Genomic DNA, 16,278 nt, shown 5'->3' with positions numbered 1-16,278 from the left:
CGTGTGTTGTTTAAATTGCTGTTTATAATATTTGAGAAGAAAGTCTGTCTAGCTTTGCCTAGTTCCATATTAAAAGCATGAAGGTTGTCTTTGTAGATGTTATAATGGACTACAAGTTTAGTCTTCCGCCACATGCGCTCTGCTTTTCTGCATTGTCTTTTCATATTTTGCACTGCTGTTGAGTTTCTCCAAGGTGCTTTTTGTCTGCCACTCTTCTTCCTGACTTTAACAGGAGCAATATCATAAATTATACCTTTAACTTTTGAGTTAAAAGAATCAAGGAGAAAATCAACAGAGTCAGCAGATATACTTGGTGTTAAGGATATAGCCTTCATAAATAGTACACTAGTGTTCTCATTTAAGCATCTCTTCTTGACAGACACAGATTTATCTTCAATGGCAGGAGAGATCAATATATCAAAGAAAATACAGAAATGATCAGACAGTGCTACATCCTTAATAACAATCAGTGAAATGTTTAGACCCTTACTGATAAGTAAATCTAGAGTGTGTCCACGATTGTGTGTGGGTCCATGTACATGCTGAGTCAGATCAAAAGTTTTTAAAACAGTTTTGATTTCTTTTGCCATATTGTTTTCTGCATTATCTATGTGAATGTTAAAATCTCCTGCAATGGCAAAACAGTCAAACTCTGAGGTAATTGCTGATAACAGTTCTGTAAAGTCCTCAGCAAAGGCTGGAGAGTATTTTGGAGGCCTGTAAATAATGATAAGTAAAATGCGTGGAGCACCTTTCAACACAATACCCAGATATTCGAAAGAAGGGTAATTCCCAAATGATATTTGCTTACATTGATAGATATCTTTAAAAAGAGCAGCTAGACCCCCACCTCTCTTAACAGCTCTGCAGACACTCATAAAAGTAAAGTTCGGAGGGGCTGTTTCATTGAGGACTGTTGTGTCTTCTAGCCAGATTTCATTTAGAAGCATAAAATCCAGGTTGTTTGTGGTTATTAAATCGTTGACTAGAAGTGATTTATTTTTAAGTGAACGAATGTTTAAAAGTGCTAACTTAACAGTCTTACTTTTTGTCCCCACATCAATCTTACTTTGACGTGTAATAGGCACCAGATTAGTTAGGTTTGCTGCACGGCTATTGAAGGCCTTAGACTTTCTATCTTGTAATAGAACAGCAATAGAGAAAGATACAGGCACACTGGGTTCCCGCTTGTTCTGTAAACATTTGAGAAAGTTACTGTTATCAGAGCGGGGACCCAAAACACATCACTGAGAGCTGGTATCAGTTTTTTTTAGTTCACCTCGAGCCGACGGAGGAGGGTGTGGGCCCTGGCGTTGTGGCAGAGGCCGAAGAGCTCTCACAGGAGGGGGAGGGCGAGCTGGGCCCGCAGGCTTTGGTGCGGGTGGTAATGGTGCCTGTCGTTTTTTGGTTGGTATCTGGGGGCTTGCAGCAAAAGAGTGGGATAGTCTGGTTCCAGCATACACCAGTTCTTCCATTTTCTGTGAGAAACACAGTAATGGCGATGCTGGAGAGAGGGAAAAAGTGTCTGAAAGGGGCTGTTGCTCTGGTGTTATATGAGGTTGTGATATGCTGTCCTGGCTTCCCTGGCTGTTTTCCAGGAAGTCGTCCTTGGGTGCTGAATCTTCAAGCAGTTCTGATATGTCTCTCTGTGGGCAGGGCTCAGCTGAGATTGTGTCCGTGAGCAGAGGTTGTTGTGGCGGAGTGGTGTTATCATTGTCCTTGTGTGATATGTCAACCGCATGTCCATTTTGCTGCTGAAGTGAAGTCCCGTGGTCATTCATACTTTGTCCATGTGTGTGTGTGCCGTTCAGATTGAGTGGATTGGCACAAACTGCAGAAGGATGATTGAGGGAGAAGTAGAAATTGTCCTTTAACACTCTTGAACCAAGTTTGTTTGGGTGATGGCCATCCCGATGAAAAAGTTGTCTCTGACTCCAGAAAAGATTGAAATTGTCAATGAAGTTTACTCCTTTTATATTGCAGGTTTTTTGCAGCCATGTATTTAGCCCAAGCAACCGTGAAAACCTGTTTGTTCCTCTTGCTGGGAGCGGTCCACTGATGAATGTTTGAACTTTCAGTCTTTTAAGTGTTTCAAAAAGTTCATTGAAATCCTTCTTAAGGAGTTCTGACTGCTCTTTATGAATATCATTCTTCCCCACATGTATGATTAGTCGATTTGCAGTCTTATGTTTCATCAGAATGTTCTGAAGTTCCCTGTTTACATCAGAAGTTGTTGCTTGTGGAAGGCAGCATGTAGTTGTATCCCTGCCGCTAATGTTTCTGATTATCGAGTCCCCCACTATCAGAGTCCTGGGCTCGGCTGCGCTCTGAGCTGAGTGCCGCTGTCTGCTCGACCTTGAGCGCCAGTTAGCATCAGTGTTAGCTACTGGCCCATTCAGTCTGTGTTCGATCACATTCATCACATTTGGGGATTCAGAAGTGGGGGGTCGCGGCACAGCGATGAAGCAAGACACACGGTGAGATCCAGAAGTGGGGGGTCGCGGCACAGCGATGAAGCAAGACACACGGTGAGATCCAGAAGTGGGGGGTCGCGGCACAGCGATGAAGCAAGACACACTGTGAGATCCAGAAGTGGGGGGTCGCTGCACAGCGATGAAGCAAGACACACGGTGAGTTCCAGAAGTGGGGGGTCGCGGCACAGCGATGAAGCAAGACACACGGTGAGTTCCAGAAGTGGGGGGTAGCGGCACAGCGATGAAGCAAGACACACGGTGAGATCCAGAAGTGGGGGGTCGCGGCACAGCGATGAAGCAAGACACACGGTGAGATCCAGAAGTGGGGGGTCGCGGCACAGCGATGAAGCAAGACACACTGTGAGATCCAGAAGTGGGGGGTCGCTGCACAGCGATGAAGCAAGACACACGGTGAGTTCCAGAAGTGGGGGGTCGCGGCACAGCGATGAAGCAAGACACACGGTGAGATCCAGAAGTGGGGGGTAGCGGCACAGCGATGAAGCAAGACACACGGTGAGATCCAGAAGTGGGGGGTCGCGGCACAGCGATGAAGCAAGACACACGGTGAGATCCAGAAGTGGGGGGTCGCGGCATAGCGATGAAGCAAGACACACTGTGAGATCCAGAAGTGGGGGGTCGCTGCACAGCGATGAAGCAAGACACACGGTGAGTTCCAGAAGTGGGGGGTCGCGGCACAGCGATGAAGCAAGACACACGGTGAGATCCAGAAGTGGGGGGTAGCGGCACAGCGATGAAGCAAGACACACGGTGAGATCCAGAAGTGGGGGGTCGCGGCACAGCGATGAAGCAAGACACACGGTGAGATCCAGAAGTGGGGGGTCGCTGCACAGCGATGAAGCAAGACACACGGTGAGTTCCAGAAGTGGGGGGTCGCGGCACAGCGATGAAGCAAGACACACGGTGAGATCCAGAAGTGGGGGGTAGCGGCACAGCGATGAAGCAAGACACACAGTGAGATCCAGAAGTGGGGGGTCGCGGCACAGTGATGAAGCAAGACACACGGTGAGATCCAGAAGTGGGGGGTCGTGGCACAGCGATGAAGCAAGACACACGGTGAGATCCAGAAGTGGGGGGTCGCTGCACAGCGATGAAGCAAGACACACGGTGAGATCCAGAAGTGGGGGGTCGCGGCACAGCGATGAAGCAAGACACACGGTGAGATCCAGAAGTGGGGGGTCGCGGCACAGCGATGAAGCAAGACACACTGTGAGATCCAGAAGTGGGGGGTCGCTGCACAGCGATGAAGCAAGACACACAGTGAGATCCAGAAGTGGGGGGTCGCTGCACAGCGATGAAGCAAGACACACGGTGAGATCCAGAAGTGGGGGGTCGCTGCACAGCGATGAAGCAAGACACACGGTGAGATCCAGAAGTGGGGGGTCGCGGCACAGCGATGAAGCAAGACACACGGTGAGATCCAGAAGTGGGGGGTCGCGGCACAGCGATGAAGCAAGACACACTGTGAGATCCAGAAGTGGGGGGTCGCGGCACAGCGATGAAGCAAGACACACGGTGAGATCCAGAAGTGGGGGGTCGCGGCACAGCGATGAAGCAAGACACACTGTGAGATCCAGAAGTGGGGGGTCGCGGCACAGCGATGAAGCAAGACACACGGTGAGATCCAGAAGTGGGGGGTCGCTGCACAGCGATGAAGCAAGACACACGGTGAGATCCAGAAGTGGGGGGTCGCTGCACAGCGATGAAGCAAGACACACTGTGAGATCCAGAAGTGGGGGGTCGCTGCACAGCGATGAAGCAAGACACACGGTGAGATCCAGAAGTGGGGGGTCGCTGCACAGCGATGAAGCAAGACACACGGTGAGATCCAGAAGTGGGGGGTAGCGGCACAGCGATGAAGCAAGACACACGGTGAGATCCAGAAGTGGGGGGTCGCGGCACAGCGATGAAGCAAGACACACGGTGAGATCCAGAAGTGGGGGGTCGCGGCACAGCGATGAAGCAAGACACACTGTGAGATCCAGAAGTGGGGGGTCGCGGCACAGCGATGAAGCAAGACACACGGTGAGATCCAGAAGTGGGGGGTCGCTGCACAGCGATGAAGCAAGACACACGGTGAGATCCAGAAGTGGGGGGTCGCTGCACAGCGATGAAGCAAGACACACGGTGAGATCCAGAAGTGGGGGGTCGCTGCACAGCGATGAAGCAAGACACACGGTGAGATCCAGAAGTGGGGGGTCGCTGCACAGCGATGAAGCAAGACACACGGTGAGATCCAGAAGTGGGGGGTCGCGGCACAGCGATGAAGCAAGACACACTGTGAGATCCAGAAGTGGGGGGTCGCTGCACAGCGATGAAGCAAGACACACGGTGAGATCCAGAAGTGGGGGGTCGCTGCACAGCGATGAAGCAAGACACACGGTGAGATCCAGAAGTGGGGGGTCGCTGCACAGCGATGAAGCAAGACACACTGTGAGATCCAGAAGTGGGGGGTCGCGGCACAGTGATGAAGCAAGACACACGGTGAGATCCAGAAGTGGGGGGTCGCTGCACAGCGATGAAGCAAGACACACGGTGAGATCCAGAAGTGGGGGGTCGCTGCACAGCGATGAAGCAAGACACACGGTGAGATCCAGAAGTGGGGGGTCGCTGCACAGCGATGAAGCAAGACACACGGTGAGATCCAGAAGTGGGGGGTCGCTGCACAGTGATGAAGCAAGACACACGGTGAGATCCAGAAGTGGGGGGTCGCTGCACAGCGATGAAGCAAGACACACTGTGAGATCCAGAAGTGGGGGGTCGCTGCACAGTGATGAAGCAAGACACACGGTGAGATCCAGAAGTGGGGGGTCGCTGCACAGCGATGAAGCAAGACACACTGTGAGATCCAGAAGTGGGGGGTCGCTGCACAGCGATGAAGCAAGACACACTGTGAGATCCAGAAGTGGGGGGTCGCTGCACAGTGATGAAGCAAGACACACAGTGAGATCCAGAAGTGGGGGGTCGCTGCACAGTGATGAAGCAAGACACACGGTGAGATCCAGAAGTGGGGGGTCGCTGCACAGCGATGAAGCAAGACACACGGTGAGATCCAGAAGTGGGGGGTCGCGGCACAGCGATGAAGCAAGACACACGGTGAGATCCAGAAGTGGGGGGTCGCGGCACAGCGATGAAGCAAGACACACGGTGAGATCCAGAAGTGGGGGGTCGCGGCACAGTGATGAAGCAAGACACACGGTGAGATCCAGAAGTGGGGGGTCGCGGCACAGCGATGAAGCAAGACACACGGTGAGATCCAGAAGTGGGGGGTCGCTGCACAGCGATGAAGCAAGACACACGGTGAGATCCAGAAGTGGGGGGTCGCGGCACAGTGATGAAGCAAGACACACGGTGAGATCCAGAAGTGGGGGGTCGCGGCACAGTGATGAAGCAAGACACACGGTGAGATCCAGAAGTGGGGGGTCGCGGCACAGTGATGAAGCAAGACACACGGTGAGATCCAGAAGTGGGGGGTCGCTGCACAGTGATGAAGCAAGACACACGGTGAGATCCAGAAGTGGGGGGTCGCGGCACAGCGATGAAGCAAGACACACGGTGAGATCCAGAAGTGGGGGGTCGCGGCACAGTGATGAAGCAAGACACACGGTGAGATCCAGAAGTGGGGGGTCGCTGCACAGCGATGAAGCAAGACACACGGTGAGATCCAGAAGTGGGGGGTCGCGGCACAGCGATGAAGCAAGACACACGGTGAGATCCAGAAGTGGGGGGTCGCTGCACAGTGATGAAGCAAGACACACGGTGAGATCCAGAAGTGGGGGGTCGCGGCACAGTGATGAAGCAAGACACACGGTGAGATCCAGAAGTGGGGGGTCGCGGCACAGCGATGAAGCAAGACACACGGTGAGATCCAGAAGTGGGGGGTCGCGGCACAGCGATGAAGCAAGACACACGGTGAGATCCAGAAGTGGGGGGTCGCGGCACAGCGATGAAGCAAGACACACGGTGAGATCCAGAAGTGGGGGGTCGCGGCACAGTGATGAAGCAAGACACACGGTGAGATCCAGAAGTGGGGGGTCGCTGCACAGCGATGAAGCAAGACACACGGTGAGATCCAGAAGTGGGGGGTCGCTGCACAGCGATGAAGCAAGACACACGGTGAGATCCAGAAGTGGGGGGTCGCGGCACAGTGATGAAGCAAGACACACTGTGAGATCCAGAAGTGGGGGGTCGCGGCACAGTGATGAAGCAAGACACACTGTGAGATCTAGAAGTGGGGGGTGGAAAATTCTTTTCCTTTAGACTCTTCTCTAATGCCGTAATGGCATCTTTTAATATGAAGGGGAGGGGGCAAAAAGGCAAGAGGCCTTTCGGAAACACAAAAATATACAGAGCACTACAAGGTAAAGCCAGATAAAAAAAGAATGAGGGACTTGATGTATGACTGCAGAGTGCCTTTGTATGATAGTAATTATGTGTGTTTTTGTACTTGTGCAGATGGAGTTATGAAGTTCGACCAAACTGCTACGGAGGACTCCATTAGAACTTTCACCTCAGAACACCTTAAACATGCACCACAAAGAAGTGGAGGTGGAGGGTTCACTCCACATAGTCACTGATCATGTGCTGAACACAGAGAATATATATATATATATACACACACACACACATACACATACACACACACACACACACACACACACACACAGCAGTCAGTTACTCAGTCATTCAACTTTTGCACCTTGTTTTGCACAGATTCAGTTTAGCACTTGATAGTTGTGTTTAACTGAAATTGTACAGATCATACAGTGATTTACAAAAAATAAAAAATAAAAATGAGTGGGGATTGAATTGATTTCTTAAACCTCTGTGCATAACTGTATGCCTATCCCTTTCCAGAGGGTGGAGGGCCTGTTTTCTGTACCCGTTAATTTTCCTGTAGCTTTGTTTGGCTCAGAGGCAGGTTTGAACTGGAAATGGATGGATTAGGCTACATTGGAATGTGTTTCCAGTTATGTGGTGGTAAGGAAAGCAATCAAATGAAGCTACAGAAAAATGAACTGGAACAGTTGAAATGAGACAAAGGTTATGAACAGTGCAGTATAAAAGCACTGTCTGCACCTCCAGAGGTCCTCTGGACGTTAATACAGGACGTTTGTTAGATGACTAAATACGTCATCTGGCGTCACAGTCTGCACCTTTAAGGTATCAAAATGGGACGTCCACAATGACCACATTTGGAGTACAATTAGCCCTTATACAGAAATTCTATGGACGTTAATACAGGACGTTTGTTGGACGACTAAATAAGACATCATTTGGCGTCACAGTCTGCACCTTTAAGGTACCAAACTTGGAAGTCCTCAATGACCACATTTGGAGTATATTTAGCCCAATACAGAGGTCCTCTGGTCTTTAGTACAGGACAATCATTAGACGACAAAAAAAGACGTCGTCTGGCGTTACAGTCTGCACCCATAGGGGACCAAAATGAGATGTCCACAACGTCCATATCTGGACTACATTTAGCCCTTAAACAGAAGTCCTGTGGAAGTCGATACAGGAAGTTCGGTAGACGGCGGAAAAATACGTTGATTGGCGTCACAGTCTGCACCCTCCTGATACCGACATAGGACGGTCAAGCACACCGTTGAAACTACGTCATCTGGAGGTGACTTTGCGCAGGGGGTTAGATCTAAGAAGACAGCACCAACACACATATTCTTATCTAATAAGCATTTCACTTTCTCAACAAACAAACAGTTTGCTGAATCTGTTTAATAATTACTGTGAAAACCAAATTGCATTGGATATAAAGAAGTAAAACCCTTGTTTAGATGATTAGTCAAAAGATTAGCTACCCATTTTTCTGCTACCTTAGATATAATCGGAAGGATACTAATTGGCCTATAATTTTTCAAATTTGAATTATCTCCAGATCTGTAAATTGGGACAACTGTAGCCACCTTCCAAGCAGAAGGACAAGTTTACCATGTGTGTTATTGGGCATACTAAAGAATCTTTATTTGATTTTAAAAATGTTGTATCAAGCCCATAGGCATCCTTTGCTTTGGAGCTTTTTAAAGCATCAATAATATGTACTACTTTTTTACCATTGTCTTTTATGGTAAAAAGCTGGGTTAATTCATCAACTGAATTCATAAAATGTGCATTTTAAGTTCAAAACTTTTATCAATGTTCTTTTGTTTTCCTGCTAATTTATTAATGGTTTGCCAGATTTTTTCCCATCCCCTTTTGACCCCTCAATAATATTCATAAAAAAACTGCCTTCACCCTTTCGTAAAGTCTGTATTACTTAATTCCTCATAGAAGTGTATTTATATCGATCAGTTAAAAGACCAGAATTCAGTGATTTTTTAAGGAGCTGATCTCTATCCTTCATCAATTTCCTACATTCATTGTTAACCTAAGACAACATGTTCCCTTTTATTTTTGTTAACCGTCCCCTTCTTGTAAACAACTCAAACACTTCTCTCAACTCACAGGACTTCACTCAAATCGATCTCTTTTAAAGCTATTTCAAGATTTTGTTGCTGATTTTTAGGGACTATATCATGATAAGCAGTGGTTTTAAATGAATTTAAAAGGCGTTGTTTTGTTAGTTTTCTTGAAAAGTTTTCTTTCAGGTTTATTTGTAAACAATAGATCTATTCTAGTTTTAGAATGAGCGGTTAATCGAGTAGGCTGTTCTATCAGTTGTGTAAAGTTAAAATAGTTAAAAATCTGTTTTAAATTTTTTCTTTCCTTCCTTTCATTCCAATTAATATTAAAATCTCCCAAGATAATTACTTCCTTTTTAAAATCACAGTGGTTAAGAAGTTGTTTCAATTTGTCATAAAAATCCAACTTTGCTGAAGGTTTATGATACATACAAATTAAAATAAAAGACATTTCGGCAGAAAGTGAGATATCCACACCAACACACTCAAGACCAACTTCACTTGGCCATTCAAATTACCATTCAAAATTTAAATTTTAAAGTGCTTATTACATACAATAAAATCCTTCCACCCCTGCCCTGCTTCCGATCTTTTCTAAAAACATTATATCCAGGCATATTTACTACGGACTCTGAGGAGGAACAATTTAACCAAGTTTCTGATAATCCTAGAAAGTCAATATTGGAATTACAGAGTAAATGTTTAGGAGTCATACTTCAGATGTTTAAATGTCCGCCAATCAATCCTTTCATTTTACATCGTGTATCCCAGACAATTTTAGCCTGATTCAAAGTTTGGAAAAAATGTGTTGATCGATGCCTTTTCATTACCGGATTCCTCGGTTTGAAGGATCTGTTCAAATGTATGTTCAAACAGATAGGTGTTGTTGGTAACCCGAGTCAAACACTCTCCACCAACAGGTTCGGCACTTTGCAAGCCAGCATGCGCATCAAACAAATGCCATTTGATCGTGCCGGAGATTGTACACAAGCAAGGGCAATTTTTCCAGAGGGTTGTGGACCAGGATTAAGTTCTATATCTCCAGCCAAAAGTAATATTAATGCTAATTGAAAATATCCCAGTCGCAAGTTGTTGTTGGATGACAATTCATTCTCGCGAACCACTGAGGAACAAGCTGACTTTACAGTCCCATTATTTAGAATCTTAGGGTACAATGCATGTCGACTCCTCAAAACCAGGCAGAAAACGCCATTGTTGCGTTCTTTAATATATCGATGTCGCAATGATACTACCGATATTGTTCAAATATACAACATTACAGTCCAATTTAATAGAAAGGGTTTTACTGAGAGATTACATTTTGTTGTCGATTCTGATGAGAGAATAGGTGGCTTTATTGAACCACACGCAGCACCTGCCAGACGCGTGATCTTTGGCCGCCATGTTGCCAAACTTCATAATGTCTTCTCGCATGTCGTAAAAACTAAAATTCAGATATTATCATAGATTATACATATAGCACTCCACTCACATTCCATAGTGAACCATAAAGAGAGGAAATAAATGAGGCCTGAATCAGAGGCTTTAAATCTTGACATATGGGACAAGTTGTCTCTTACAGAACAAAGATTGAAATTGTTGTTGTAATGAATGAATCTCACCTGTTCTGATCTGTCCTGATCAAGCAACTCAATATTGACCGCTGCGCTGATAATGGATCCGGCAGTGATGTGAGGCAGTGAAAGCATGCAGACGATCAGAGTCCACAGACTGGCCTTCATCACGGCACAAGCCATCGCTAGACACACCGTAATCAACATGTGAACCATTGAGAATAATCTTTGTAAACTTAGGATACTAAGTCAGTCCATTGTGATTTGTCTATGGAATTTTGTCTTATTATCATGATAAACCCTAAATGTTTCTTTAAATTTCACAACAGCTTGTTCAAAGGTGTTATTTTTATTTTGAAATTCAGGAGTCATTTGAATGGCAAAAACTGTCCCAGTTTGCCTGAATTCACCCTACGTCCTTCTAAGACAAATCTCTGGCATGATTGTGAAAGAATCAGACGTACCAAAAGCCTCCTGATGTCCCGATGCCTTCAGAAAGAGTCCCTCCACTGATTTATCAGTAACTGGGAAAATCTGGGTAGATTAGACAACGTCCAGAACTCCTGTGTGAAATATCTCGTTTCCTAGCATCAACACGAAAGTGAAATGTTGTAAGAAAGGAGGCCAAACTGGCTTGGTGAGAATTGTTACGGTATTTAGGTCTATTGTTTAATGATTACGTGTCAAGAGTGTGAATGCCAGGAACAGACTGTGTGTTTAATAAAGCTCAACATGAAAAAAACAATCAAATATCCTCATTAATTCTTGTAGAGACACAAAAATCACGCCTGCTTATAGCCAGTAAACATGTATGAGGAAGAAACATTTACCCGCCGTGAAGCCGTTTGTTCTTCACATCTTGTTGAGCAACACAGATCATATTTGAGCTCATGTTTCAGATAAGCCAGTTTCTGTCACACAAACCTGAACCCACACCATGGTATTTCTTAAGTGTCCTAGACTACTTTTCTGAGTTTAAAGTTGCTAGGTGTTTTCTGTAGTATTTATTGTCTTTAGCAACATGATTTCAGCATTTATGGGCGGTAGAGATTTAATTGCCTTCTGGATAAAAAACTGTTTTCCCCCTTGTCCTTCCAGAAAATTCTGTGTCAAAAGACCTTTTGTTTTTAAACAAACTCAGGGTTGTGTTGTGATTTAATTCCCATACGAATCAACACCTCTATTAGGAGCAATCAATATAATAGTTAGACTCTGTTTTGACCACTGCTGTGTGTCACTATATGATGAGTGTGTGTGTGTGTGTGTGTGTGTGTGAGGGAGAGTGTGTATGTGTACGTGGCCCTGTGATCCGTGCAGGTGTTTCGCCTCATACGTCCCGAGACACTGGATTACAAACTTATTCCAATCCATGTTTTATGTTGCAGTTCCTACAAACAAAAGTGATGTTTAATTTACTCCCTAAGAATAATTATGCCATTTATGTTTCTAAATGTTACTGAGGACTCTTACCATGAAGCTAGTTAAACAAACTAAGGGTAACAGGACTGGTTTCAACCAAAATCAAAGTAATTGACTGTTGTACAACTCTGACAGAAATTCAATGATGCCAAGGCTATAATGCGATTGGTTGTGAAAGCACACATGATCCAACTTGGCCATTACACTTTTTTCAATGGTAGAGCCGAGGATTTATTTCCTATAACAAGACACACGCTTGTAAACCGGCCTTGTGGTCTACAAATCTATTTACACAAAACCTTGTGCTTAAGTCAGTTAAAGAGACCGGATTGAGGCCATTCAACCTAACAAATTAAAAAAGAGAGGGAGAAAAAAAACCTTACATAAGCTTTCAGCAAACTGGAATGAAGCACTTCAATGAGGAAAGATGTTTTAATGACAGATACAAGATCAACATTTTTCATCATCAGAACGAATGGTGGCTGGATAGAAAATACTGATGCACATTCCCATGTGAATTTTATAGAAATGAATAGAGCTAGTGGTTTACAAACTATTGAAGCTACAGCCAACTTCAAAGCCATTGGTCCTACAGTAAAAGCACCATCTCTGCTGGGAGTTAGTCTGGGTTTAGTTTAATCTGAGCACTCCATTAGTATCAGTTTTCTATTAAAATGTGCATGGCTTATAAACAGCAGGCTGTATTAATTCTTAAGACTGCAGGCTGACAGTCGGTCACAACCAAGAGTGCAGTGAAACCGGCCAATCAGAGGTCAGATTGGGAGTGAAGGGATTGGTCCTCTAAAGCGTCTCCCTCTTCACTACTTTCCGTTCTTCACATTAAACATCCTCTCCTGAAACAAACAGGAAAAAAATTATGTTGCATATGCTGAGGCCCACATCACCTGAATAACATGTTCAATACGGTTCCTCATCAATGGGTTTAAGAATCTCATAATATAACAAGATAATAGACTGCCAACAGTCATAAAAGCATTCACAAACATCATATTTAACAAACATGCATTATTTATTCAAACATGCATTATCCCAGACTCAAATAAAGGAAAACCGTGGAAAAAGCAGATGAAAGTGTGTTTTGCACCTTGATCATGGCCTCCAGTTTAATGGCGTCGGCAGCAAACTTGCGGATCCCGTCAGAGAGTTTCTCCACGGCCATTCGGTCCTCGTTGTGGAGCCAGCGGAAACTCTTCTCATCCAGGTGGATCTTGTCCAGATCACAGTCCTTCGCTGAAAACAAGATCTGACTCAATCAACACGTGTGTGTGTGTGTGTGTGTGTGTGTGTGTGTGTGTGTGTGTGTGTGTGTGTGTGTGTGTGTGTGTGTGTGTGTGTGTGTGTGTGTGTGTGTGTGTGAGTGAGTGAGTGAGTGAGTGAGTGAGTGAGTGAGTGAGTGAGCTCACCTCCCTGTGGTGTGAGGGAACACCTGACTACGGTGTTCTGTGTGTGTGTGTGAGTGTGTGTGTGAGCTCACCTCCCTGTGGTGTGAGGGAACACCTGACTACGGTGTTCTGTGTGTGTGTGTGTGTGTGTGTGTGTGTGTGTGTGTGTGAGCTCACCTCCCTGTGGTGTGAGGGAACACCTGACTACGGTGTTCTGTGTGTGTGTGTGTGTGTGTGTGTGTGTGTGTGTGTGTGTGTGTGTGTGAGCCAAGCGTGCCGCACAAGCCCTGAAAAGTGAAGCCAAAACGTCTCGATCGCCCCCCGGTGACTGGTCCTAGTATAGGTCATAAGCCCCGCCTCCCCATGTTATTCAACGGGACGCGAGACCAACTAAACAATTAAATTACACTTCAAATATCTTTTTTACAAAGGTGGCTTCTTTCATTTGCTGTCGTTTTTATCACGCTGATGCAAGTTCAAGTGTCTGTTTCCAAAATAAGTTGGTTTTTAGTTAGTTACGTGATGCGGTGGTGTACGTCATGATTGACAGCTGTGATTGACAGGTTCTCCGAGCGAAGTAGTCACTGAAGCACCAACGGACATTTTTTTCGGGATCTACGGAGGACTGAGGAGATTGTATTTACTTTATTTTAACAAACCTCTTGTCGTACTGTAATCAATTTTTTAAAAAAGTGTGCAGAATGCACTTTCCCTGCGAGAGTGAGGGTGGAGCTCTGGTGGAGCGTTGATTTCGCGGCTTTACTTCCTGCTCACTACTGCGCAGGTCTGGTCCCGAAATCGCTACTGCGCAGACTCAAGTTCCAATATGTCAGCGCCATATCGGGACTCTGGCGGCTTCAGTTCTCACCAATGGAAGAGAGCGAAGGGGCGTCGTCCATATTTTTTTACAGTCTATGGTGTGAGCTCACCTCCCTGTGGTGTGAGGGAACACCTGACTACGGTGTTCTGTGTGTGTGTGTGTGTGTGTGTGTGTGTGTGTGTGTGTGTGTGTGGTGTACTTACCTCCCTGTGGTGTGAGGGAACACCTGACTACGGTGTTCTGTGTGTGTGTGTGTGTGTGTGTGTGTACTTACCTCCCTGTGGCGTGAGGGAACACCTGACTGCGGTGTTCTGTGTGTGTGTGTGTGTGTGTGTGTGTGTGTGTGTGTGTGTGTGGTGTGGTGTGGTGTACTTACCTCCCTGTGGCGTGAGGGAACACCTGACTGCGCTGTGGTCTTGGCTCAGTTCACCCAGAAGCCCAGGAGAGATGGTGAGGAGATCACAGCCGGCGAGCGCCTTCACTTCCCCCGTGTTCCTGAAGGAGGCGCCCATCACTACCGTCCCGTAGTTGAACTTCTTATAATAGTTGTAGATCTTGGTGACACTCACCACACCTGAGAGAGAACAGAAGCGCGGCCAGTGGAGTGAAAACACACACATGTAGGACACAGGAGTTTATAGCAGAGAGTCTTGAAACAGCGCAGAAACTTGGTCGCATGTGGACGTGTCTAAAGAGCACGCTTTATATGAGGAAATATCACAGCATCCATCGCTTTCTCTAATCTCTCCATTTTTGTGCTGTTGGTCCATTCATTTTTTTCATAAATCGAACTTTAAACTCATTTGGCTGCGAGACGTCTGCCTGAGAGAGGTCTGCCTGAGAGAGGTCTGCCTGAGAGAGGTCTGCCTGAAAGAGGTCTGCCTGAAAGAGGTCTGCCTGAGAGAGGTCTGCCTGAGAGAGGTCTGCCTGAGAGAGGTCTGCCTGAGAGAGGTCTGCCTGAGAGAGGTCTGCCTGAGAGAGGTCCCGTCTGCGAGAGGTTCCGTCTGAGAGAGGTTCCGTCTGAGAGAGGTCCGTCTGAGAGAGGTCCGTCTGAGAGAGGTCCGTCTGAGAGAGGTCTGTCTGCCTGAGAGAGGTCCGTCTGCGAGAGGTTCTGCCTGAGAGAGGTCTGCCTGAGAGAGGTCCCGTCTGCGAGAGGTTCCGTCTGCGAGAGGGTCCGTCTGCCTGAGAGAGGTCCGTCTGCCTGCGAGAGGTCCGTCTGCCTGCGAGAGGTCCGTCTGCCTGCGAGAGGTTCTGCCTGAGAGAGGTCTGCCTGAGAGAGGTTCCGTCTGCGAGAGGTTCCGTCTGCGAGAGGTTCCGTCTGAGAGAGGTTCCGTCTGCGAGAGGTTCCGTCTGAGAGAGGTTCCGTCTGCGAGAGGTTCCGTCTGAGAGAGGTTCCGTCTGCGAGAGGGTCCGTCTGCCTGAGAGAGGTCCGTCTGCCTGAGAGAGGTCCGTCTGCCTGAGAGAGGTCCGTCTGTCTGAGAGAGGTCCGTCTGCCTGCGAGAGGTCCGTCTGCCTGAGAGAGGTCCGTCTGTCTGAGAGAGGTCCGTCTGTCTGAGAGAGGTCCGTCTGTCTGAGAGAGGTCCGTCTGCCTGCGAGAGGGTCCGTCTGCCTGAGAGAGGTCCGTCTGCCTGAGAGAGGTCCGTCTGCCTGAGAGAGGTCCGTCTGTCTGAGAGAGGTTCCGTCTGCCTGAGAGAGGTCCGTCTGCCTGCGAGAGGTCCGTCTGTCTGAGAGAGGTCCGTCTGTCTGAGAGAGGTCCGTCTGTCTGAGAGAGGTCCGTCTGCCTGCGAGAGGTCCGTCTGCCTGCGAGAGGTCCGTCTGCGAGAGGTCCGTCTGTCTGCGAGAGGTCGGTCCGTCTGCGAGAGGTCCGTCTGTCTGCGAGAGGTCTGCGAGAGGTCTGCGAGAGGTCCGTCTGTCTGCGAGAGGTCCGTCTGTCTGCGAGAGGTCCGTCTGTCTGCGAGAGGTCCGTCTGTCTGCGAGAGGTCCGTCTGTCTGCGAGAGGTCCGTCTGTCTGCGAGAGGTCCGTCTGTCTGCGAGAGGTCCGTCTGAGAGAGGTCCGTCTGAGAGAGGTCCGTCTGTCTGAGAGAGGTCCGTCTGTCTGAGAGAGGTCCGTCTGTCTGAGAGAGGTCCGTCTGTCTGAGAGAGGTCCGTCTG

At 47.4% G+C, this 16,278-nt stretch overlaps 2 protein-coding genes across 4 annotated transcripts in view; both read right to left on the bottom strand.

Annotated features, from left to right (window-relative positions):
* Window positions 1–11,422, bottom strand: part of LOC307159795 (uncharacterized protein) — a 75,310-nt gene extending 63,888 nt beyond the window's left edge. The window contains exons 1-3 of the mRNA XM_079873409.1: window positions 11,316–11,422; window positions 10,950–11,069; window positions 10,534–10,670 (exon numbers count right to left, since the gene is read on the bottom strand). Of these exons, the coding sequence (XP_079729535.1) occupies window positions 10,534–10,668 (135 nt within the window). The 5' untranslated portion in view covers window positions 10,669–10,670; window positions 10,950–11,069; window positions 11,316–11,422. The remainder of the gene's footprint in view (window positions 1–10,533; window positions 10,671–10,949; window positions 11,070–11,315) is intronic.
* A 1,087-nt stretch (window positions 11,423–12,509) lies between these two features.
* taldo1 (transaldolase 1) overlaps window positions 12,510–16,278 on the bottom strand; it is a 37,630-nt gene continuing 33,861 nt past the window's right edge. The window contains exons 6-9 of one of the 3 annotated variants that reach the window (XM_079873412.1): window positions 14,527–14,701; window positions 14,331–14,353; window positions 13,010–13,155; window positions 12,510–12,758 (exon numbers count right to left, since the gene is read on the bottom strand). In XM_079873412.1, coding sequence (XP_079729538.1) covers window positions 12,726–12,758; window positions 13,010–13,155; window positions 14,331–14,353; window positions 14,527–14,701 — 377 coding nt within the window. In that variant the 3' untranslated portion in view covers window positions 12,510–12,725. Of the gene's footprint in view, window positions 12,759–13,009; window positions 13,156–13,328; window positions 13,352–14,330; window positions 14,354–14,503; window positions 14,702–16,278 lie in introns of all 3 variants that reach the window. The other 2 variants (XM_079873411.1, XM_079873410.1) reach the window with 2 other exon arrangements.

This window comes from Squalius cephalus (genome assembly GCF_949319135.1).
Source record: "Squalius cephalus genome assembly, chromosome: 6".
Lineage (NCBI taxonomy): Eukaryota > Metazoa > Chordata > Actinopteri > Cypriniformes > Leuciscidae > Squalius > Squalius cephalus.
The sequence above is the reverse complement of the archived record's forward strand: the minus strand, read 5'-3'. Positions and strand labels throughout refer to the sequence as shown.